Source organism: Nannobrachium achirus (genome assembly GCF_963921795.1).
Source record: "Nannobrachium achirus genome assembly, chromosome: 17".
Taxonomy (NCBI): domain Eukaryota; kingdom Metazoa; phylum Chordata; class Actinopteri; order Myctophiformes; family Myctophidae; genus Nannobrachium; species Nannobrachium achirus.
This window is the reverse complement of record NC_137824.1, coordinates 44,013,725-44,021,982: the sequence shown is the minus strand read 5'-3', so window position 1 is coordinate 44,021,982 and position 8,258 is coordinate 44,013,725. Positions and strand designations below refer to the sequence as shown.

General features: G+C 46.0%; 1 protein-coding gene across 1 annotated transcript; it reads left to right on the top strand.

The window, feature by feature from the left end:
- Positions 1 to 4,935: 4,935 nt before the first annotated feature.
- LOC308302503 (endoplasmic reticulum chaperone BiP-like) lies at positions 4,936 to 6,843 on the top strand (the record flags this gene model as incomplete). The annotated part of the gene is made up of 1 exon (XM_080746759.1): positions 4,936 to 6,843. Exon 1 carries the CDS (start codon positions 5,296 to 5,298, stop codon positions 6,841 to 6,843), a length of 1,548 nt encoding a protein of 515 aa, XP_080602885.1. The 5' UTR covers positions 4,936 to 5,295.
- Between the last annotated feature and the right edge of the window lie 1,415 nt (positions 6,844 to 8,258).

Below are 8,258 nucleotides of genomic sequence, written 5' to 3'. Positions count from 1 at the left end.
AGGCTCTGCAATTGGACGGAATGGGTCTGTTCTGAAATATAATTTATTGAAATGTATAGAACTATTAGAGTCTGTTGTCCTTCAGTCTCCTCTCCTAATGAAACAGAGACAGCACTGACGGGTTTCGACCTCAATTATCCTTGTTCCTAATTGTGCCCTATTTTCTAAAATCTCTGTAAACACACAATGGCAATAACCAATGACTATGTCGAAACACCATTCAGGGCTGGGAGTTGAACTATAACCTATAAGTTTCCCATCTCTTGTAAAGTAGGCCGCTGCAGTAGTACACATTGACAATTGGACTTCTTAAATTTGACTGTTCAGCTCACAATATTAAACATGCAGGGATTATCAGCCCTTCAATGATTGGATTGGGATTGTCAGCAGGGGGAACAAAGTCCTGAGGCGGAACCGGCGCTGCAGCAGGCACCCCAGATGGGACGTCTGGGCTCTGGGGCGGGGCTGATGCTACTGTAGGTACCGCTGGGACGTCTGGATCCTGAGGCAGATCAGGCACTGAAACAGGGGCCGCAGGAAGTAACAATAGGAAAGGAGTTGACTGATTAAGAGAACGACGCTCAGCGTCTGGGGGCAAGAATGGATTAGCCTGCTCAACTTTAGGGAGTGGAGTCAATGGAGTAGCACAAGTCCGACCTGTGCACTTGTGGTCTTTCCAATTAGGAATAGTGCGGCCTGCCTGTAAGTCACTCAATATTAGTCTTGCTCTGAGTTTGGTAATTTGGGACGCCCAAGTGTGGGTCCGTCCATATCCTAATTTCACCATTACTCTGCTGCCTTCCGAGTTAGTGGACAATTCACAGAACCTCTGGATTTCTGGGTTGTTCCAGATTACAGTTGGGTTTTTCGGGTTGTATGTCACCGAAATCGCGACATGTTCAGAGAACCCTTCAGTTTCAGGTTCGGAAGTGAATGGATCTCTGTCGGGCAGCAGAGACACAGATCCTGATTGGTGCTGGTCAGACACGTGCCTACAGTTTGCTAGAAAATGTTTGTAATGAGTCGTAGACCAACTTATAGTCGGGGGAAAGTCCCTCTCGGTGGAGTTTCTAGAGTGGAGTAGTACTGTGTGTATGGGCCTTAGCCCTTCATTTTGTGTTTGGGAGGAAGAAATAATGGTTTCAGTTTCTTCCCCGGGTCTGTCGGTTCTGATCACAGCTACCAAACACTCATTTGGCAAAAAGGGGAAAAAGGGAAAAGCCCAGGGATCATTTCTTATACTTTCCAATTCTTTTAGAGTGTAACTAGTTCTGGTCCACCCAGAAGGCTCTCTAAGTGGTTTGGGGATTTTTCTCGATGTCTTGCAACCCTGGCTCACTGGTTGAGTCATAATTGGATTGTCTTTGCCTTTTGAGAGTCTGTGTCCTGATTTTTTAGGTCTCACTAATTTGTCCATGTGTCTTCTGAATTTCTATGAACCAATGTTTATGATAATTGACGGCAATTTTAAAACACCAATCGAGACTGGGAGATGAACTATAACTTGTTAGTACACCAGCTTTAGTAAAATAGGCTGTTACTGTAGTACACATTGACAAAGATATTCTTACTTTAGCTGTTCGTCTTACAACAGTACACAGGCAGGAATTGTCAGACTTATACTAGGTTTAATTAATGATTTAACACTGTTTAAGTATTTTTATCCAAACCATCTAATGGTCGGAAGCTTCTTAAGACTTTCTAATTTCTGGACTCTTTGAGACAGTCAAGATTGGTTTTTATTCTAAAATGTTCAACAATGGTTTTAATTCAAAAATGTTCACTTAGAAGGAATCGCGCGGCGCAGTCAGCGAGGACAGGGCAAATAGTCAAACCAACACTTACAACACCTCAAATGACAACCTTTGGTCAATCACATCTCAAACTCGACTTGTACTTGGCATCTTATGCTATGTGTATAACATTACCAACTGACTTGCTTGTTTGAAACTGTTAACCAATATTGTCAACGCTCACAATAACCACACTCACTAAATGCCTGCCCTCGCAGTGAACCACCAATATCAATAACAACAATATTCATGTCCCATGCCTCAAACTGTAGTCCCCGATTTATATGCTGACAATATATATAATATATATGCTCAGAAGGAACGCTGGGATGTATTCTATCTACTAAAATTATTTAGAGAGCTTACAAAATTGTTTAACTATTTTTAAAACAATCCGTTATACATTGAGTTCATTCAAATCATCAATCATTCACTTTATTCCATTCGCTCTCACAATCTCTCACAGTCCCTCTTGTCCTCCAGAGACACTGTTTAAACATTCACAACACGGCGGAGACACCGTAACAGCCCCCCTTGTACTCCAGAGACACTGTTATTATTTACAATACGGCGGATACACCGTTGTGTTATTGGGCTAGGATTTAGTAAATGCACTCCCCTCACACTGCGTTCTTGGCTAGGATTTACTATAGTTACCCCCCTCACGCTAGGTTCGGGACTTTGAGACTTACCCTACTAGTGCTCTAGGTTCGGGACTTTGAGACTTACCCTACTAGTGCTCTAGGTTCGGGACTTGAGACTTACCCTACTAGTGCTCTAGGTTCGGGACTTGAGACTTACCCTACTAGTGCTCTAGGTTACCTTTTACTCATTCAACCCAGGCGCGACCCGGTGTTGTAGATGCCTGTATTTATACCGCACACTATTCACGGTAGGATGCAGTTATACTATGCTCCCAAGCAGTGTTTGTCCCACAGATTTTACTGTAATATTCCTATCGAACTAGAATGTTTGACAGTTCATACAACAGCACAACTAAATTTAGAACCTATGCCAATGTGCACAATTTCAGTGTAAGAGGTTTGTGCTTACCTTGTTAGATATTGTAGGTGATCACCTGTTGTACTGGTTGGAACTGGAACACTCAGGGAAAGCAACAACGCGTTTTTTCCGAAAATTTTGAATCTCGAAAATTGTTAAAAAGGCACAAAACTCATCACGTCGGGGTCACCAGGTTTTTGGAAGAACCTCTCTCCAAACGAGAAGAACAAGGCTCGAGGCCCGAGCCTCTCTACTCCGCCTAAGTTGCACTAAAACTTCAGAAGGTGAGGTTATGCGTAGAACAAGAATGAGTATGGATGTGCCAGTGAAATCAATACTAAAAACAGGAGACTTCTATTTAAAATAATAGCAGTTAACTTTATTATATCAATACCGTTTGCACAAATGGGCTATTCTAAGTTCTAAGTAAAATCTATGTAAGGAGACAAAAGAGAAAATAATCCAAGTACCGGTACCAAGAGGTTCGTTCAGTAAAGCACACAACAGCAAGCTGTAGTGTTCTCGTAGAGACGGACGCAAAATGAAAGTAACAAGAGTCTTTATAGTATTTCGCAGGTCTTCAGCAGGGGAGGTGAGACTTTCTGATTGGTTCGTGGGAGGAGTCCCGGGCTGGACTCTATTGGCTGTTTCTTCAGTTGAGCAGGCATGATTGGGCCACACACTCAAAGGGGCAAGGCTGTCTGCCTCCGCCCCATCACCACGTGATCTTCACTCCTCCTTCCCCCGCCCCTGGGCTGTGCCAGGAATCGTTGGGTTTCTCTTTGCAGATAACAGAGAAATGTAGCTTTTCCAAGGCGGCTGAGACCCCGCAAGTGCGTGGGTGCGGGTATCTGCACGTACAGGCTGACTTGTGCAAAACAGGTGCAAAACATCATTCACAGAAGATAACAGAGAAATGTAGCTTTTTCAAGGCGGCTGAGTCACAGAGCATGCACTACTATATCATTGGTGACATGAGGTGAGCATGAGCTGATCACGCTCTAGGTGCATGCTGGCGTGCGTGTGAGACAGGACTGTGCGTGAGTGGATGAACCTTGAAATGAACTCTAGTAACCTGACTGTGGGACAATACTGTAAAACATTGGCTTTTGGTACTTAGATATAATATAAAAATATAGATTTACTTAAATCAGCTTAGATCAGATATTTAGCAAACGTTTTGGTACAAAAAGTATTTACAATGTCATCACATCATATCATCAATGGCTCCAATGTTGGAGCCAATAGATCAGCTGCACTAGCATTTCAGACTAGAAGCATGGAAATTAGCATTATGACATTCGTCATAGTCCTGCAATACCAGATTTGGCCATCAGGCTTCTGCGGCTTCAATCATTCTTTGCGCTTCTGAGGGCTTGGTGCGTGTGTGTGTCTGTAGGTGTCTGTAGTTCACATATCTCAGGAACCGTTCTACAGACCATCACACAAGTGCTGGCCAAATAACCGAGTGATTGCGGTGCCCGGAATCAAGTCGGACGGATTGGCGGTACTCTAGAACCACAGATTCGACTGATTTGCCCATAAATAGGCATTTCATTACAAAATGTATGTCTAAGCTCAAGCTGTCAAGAACTGCTGATCAGACCGTTATGTCCATATCTGGGCATGCCCATATTTGGGCATGCCTGTACCAAACTCCATAATTATATTCAAAGAAAGGGGACACAGATAGACCAGATGCAGAAATCTCCATACTTTGGACATATAAGGGACGCATGGGCAGACAGGTACAACAGGTACTCTGACAACGGGTACGCATCTGGTGGGGTATGCATAATAATACATTTATAGTAATGCTATAGAAGGAAACAATTTATTCGTTCTACTACCAAGCCGTCTATGCTCTTTCCAAATATGGACGCAATGACATCATGACAACATCATGCATACGTCATAGCAAATGTGTATAAAAGTGCAGATGGCATTCATATCAACTGTCTTCTGACAGAATTAAGTAGTGTAGTTGCTGGAGAACCTATTCTAAAGTTACCGGGAGTAATTAAACACAAAGGATCATCTTTAATTAGTCGGATAAGAGAAGATGAGACTGTGGTGCTGCTTACTCCTTCTGCTGGTGGCCAGTGCCACTTTTGCTGCCAGTAATGACAATCAGAATTTGGGGACAGTGGTTGGAATTGACCTTGGGACCACCTACTCATGTGTCGGAGTGTTCAAAAACGGCCGTGTTGAGATCATAGCCAATGACCAGGGAAACCGCATCACTCCGTCGTACGTGGCCTTCACAGCCGAGGGCGAGCGCTTGATCGGCGACGCCGCCAAGAACCAGCTGACCTCTAACCCGGAGAACACGATCTTTGATGCAAAGAGGTTCATTGGCCTTGCTTGGGGCGATGCCTCCGTGCAGAAGGACGCCAAGTACCTCCCCTTCAAGGTTCTTGAGAAGAAAACCAAGCCCCATTTTCAGGTCGAGACCAGCAGTGGACAGAAGAAGACCTTTACTCCCGAGGAGATCTCTGCTATGGTGCTGTCTAAGATGAAGGAGACCGCTGAGGCTTACCTGGGAAAGAAGGTCACACATGCTGTGGTCACCGTCCCTGCCTATTTCAACGATGCACAGCGCCAGGCGACGAAGGATGCCGGTGTCATTGCAGGCTTGAACGTTATCAGGATCATCAATGAGCCGACTGCCGCCGCCATCGCTTACGGCCTCGACAAGAAGGAAGGAGAGAAGAACATCATCGTGTTCGACCTCGGCGGAGGCACTTTCGACGTGTCCCTCCTCACCATCGACAACGGCGTGTTCGAAGTGGTCGCCACCAGCGGCAACACTCACCTGGGAGGTGAAGACTTCGACCAGGCCGTCATGGAGCACTTCATCAGGCTCTACAAGAAGAAGACTGGCAAGGACGTGAGCAAGGACAACCGCGCCGTGCAGAAGCTGCGGAGGGAGGTCGAGAAGGTTAAGAGGACCCTGTCCTCGCAGCACCAGGCCCGCGTGGAGATTGAGTCTTTCTTCGAGGGCAAGGACTTCACCGAGACCCTGACCCGTGCCAAGTTCGAGGAGCTCAACATGGAGCTGTTTCGCTCCACGATGAAGCCCGTGCAAAAGGTGTTGAAGGACGCCAAGCTGGAGAAGTCCGACATTGACGAGATTGTCTTGGTTGGAGGCTCCACCAGGATCCCTAAAATCCAGCAGCTGGTGAAGGAGTTCTTCGACGGCAAAGAGCCGTCCAGAGGCATCAACCCCGACGAGGCAGTGGCTTACGGAGCTGCTGTGCAGGCTGGAGTGCTGTCCGGAGAGGACACCGGCGACGTGGTCCTTCTCGACGTTTGCCCCCTGACTCTCGGCATCGAGACCATCGGAGGAGTGATGACCAAGCTGATCCCCAGGAACACTGTGGTGCCCACAAAGAAGTCCCAGACCTTCTCGACCACCGCTAACAATCAGGCTGTCGTCACGGTCAGCGTCTACGAAGGCGAACGCTCCCTGACCAAGGACAACCACCTTCTGGGCAGCTTCAGTCTAACCGACATCCCTCCTGCTCCACGTGGCATCGCCCAGATCGAGGTCACCTTCGAGATTGACGTCAACGGCATCCTGCGTGTCTCTGCGGAGGACAAGGGCAATGGCAACAAGAAACAAATCACCATCACCAACGAGGAGAACCGCCTGACGCCTGAGGACATCAAGCGCATGGTGGACGAGGCCGAGCACTTTGCTGATGAGGACAAGAAGTTGAAGGACCGCATCGATGCCCGCAATGACCTGGAGAGCTACGCCTACACTCTGAGCGCCCAGATCGCTGACAAGGAGAAGCTCGGCAGCAAGTTGTCTGGCGAGGATAAGGAAGCCATCGAGAAAGCCGTGGCGGATACATTCAAGTGGATGGAGTCTCACCAAAACGCTGAACTGGAAGACTTCCAGGCCAAGAGGAAGGAACTGGAAGAAGTGGTGCAGCCCATTGTTAGCAAGCTTTATGACGGAGCGGCTGGCTCCCAACCTGACAGCGGAGAGGGCGAGCAGGAAAATAATAGTAATTATAATTATGAAAAAGATGAGTTTTAAGCAAGTAGTGACACTCATAACCAGGGTTTGATTTTGGGAGGGCTTCTCTTAACCACCCTATCTATGTACGAATCACCATTCACACCCACTCTGTTGTGTGTGGTGCAAAGCGGACATGGCCCGGGAGAAGACTGAATGAGCCAGCCGAGTGACTGATACCGACATTGCTTGTTCTGACTTGGACACAAATGACATAACAACAAAACAAGGGACAGTTGGGCATTCTATCAACCTGGGAAAAAAAAGTTCAAAATGTGGATGAAAACAAAACAAAACTAAAAAACTGTCTATATCCTGAAATAAAGATTTTAAGGACTTTAAGACCACCTGGAATTAAATGGAAAATGGTAAATGGTGCATTTATATAGCGCTTTTATCCAAAGCGCTTTACAGAGATTGTGCATTACATTCACCCATTCACGCACACATTCATACACCGGTGGCGGAGGAAACCATGCAAGGCACAATCTTTGTCTTAAAAATTCGATAAAGGGGCTGGCTGTTGGGCACGTGGTACTAATCGCAAGGAAACTGACTGACATGTGGAAGCCAAACCAGGGCACCACTTGGAAAGGCAAGAAGACGAGACTTGCACCATCTGCGTAGATGCACTGTGGCGTGACAGAGGTGCGGAGAACTCTGCAAGAACTCGAGACCCTGATAACAGACAGGAGGGCGTGGAGGGCAGTGATTCAGGAGTCCCAAGTTGGTGTTGGCTAGACCGCACTCATCGCATCAATAGAAGCTGGCGACATGAAGACACAAACAGGCTTCCATTCATTTTCAATAGAAGGATGAGGCTGTCAGTAGCCAGTGACATTAATACATCATTGTTAAGATAATTTTTCCCCCTCCCTTTCTCTTTTTTTTAACAATATTTTTGAGCGTTGCTCCTCGAAGGAGCTAAGCTCCAACATCGGGCTTTGTCCGTATGTACGCCCAGGGTCACATTGGCCGAGCTTTGCAGGAGGCTAAATTGAGCTAAAATAATAGAACAGCAGTTCCTGCTATATATACTGCAAAGTATAGTATGTACAGTAGAAAATGTACACATCTCTACTCAGACAAACTTTCGATTCAGCTCAAACCCAGGCAGTAATATACATGGTAAGACAGAATTTATTTCCCAGTGGATTCCCCTGTAAGAAAAAGAAAATCTAAAATATCGTAAAAATATTAGCACATATTCCCATATAATATAGCACAAATAATGTGGCAGAATAAATATAAAGTGATGGGGACAACTAGTGTGTTCTTGCTGGAGCGAGCCCACAATTAACTCACTACTATTACTTTGTTTTTAATTACTGAGAGAACAAAGGCATCCATTGTAGCACGCAAACTTTCCTGGAAAGCATGCCGTTTCTATTAGCTTGGATTACACATCATGATGTCCCTGGTAAGCATGTTTCTGA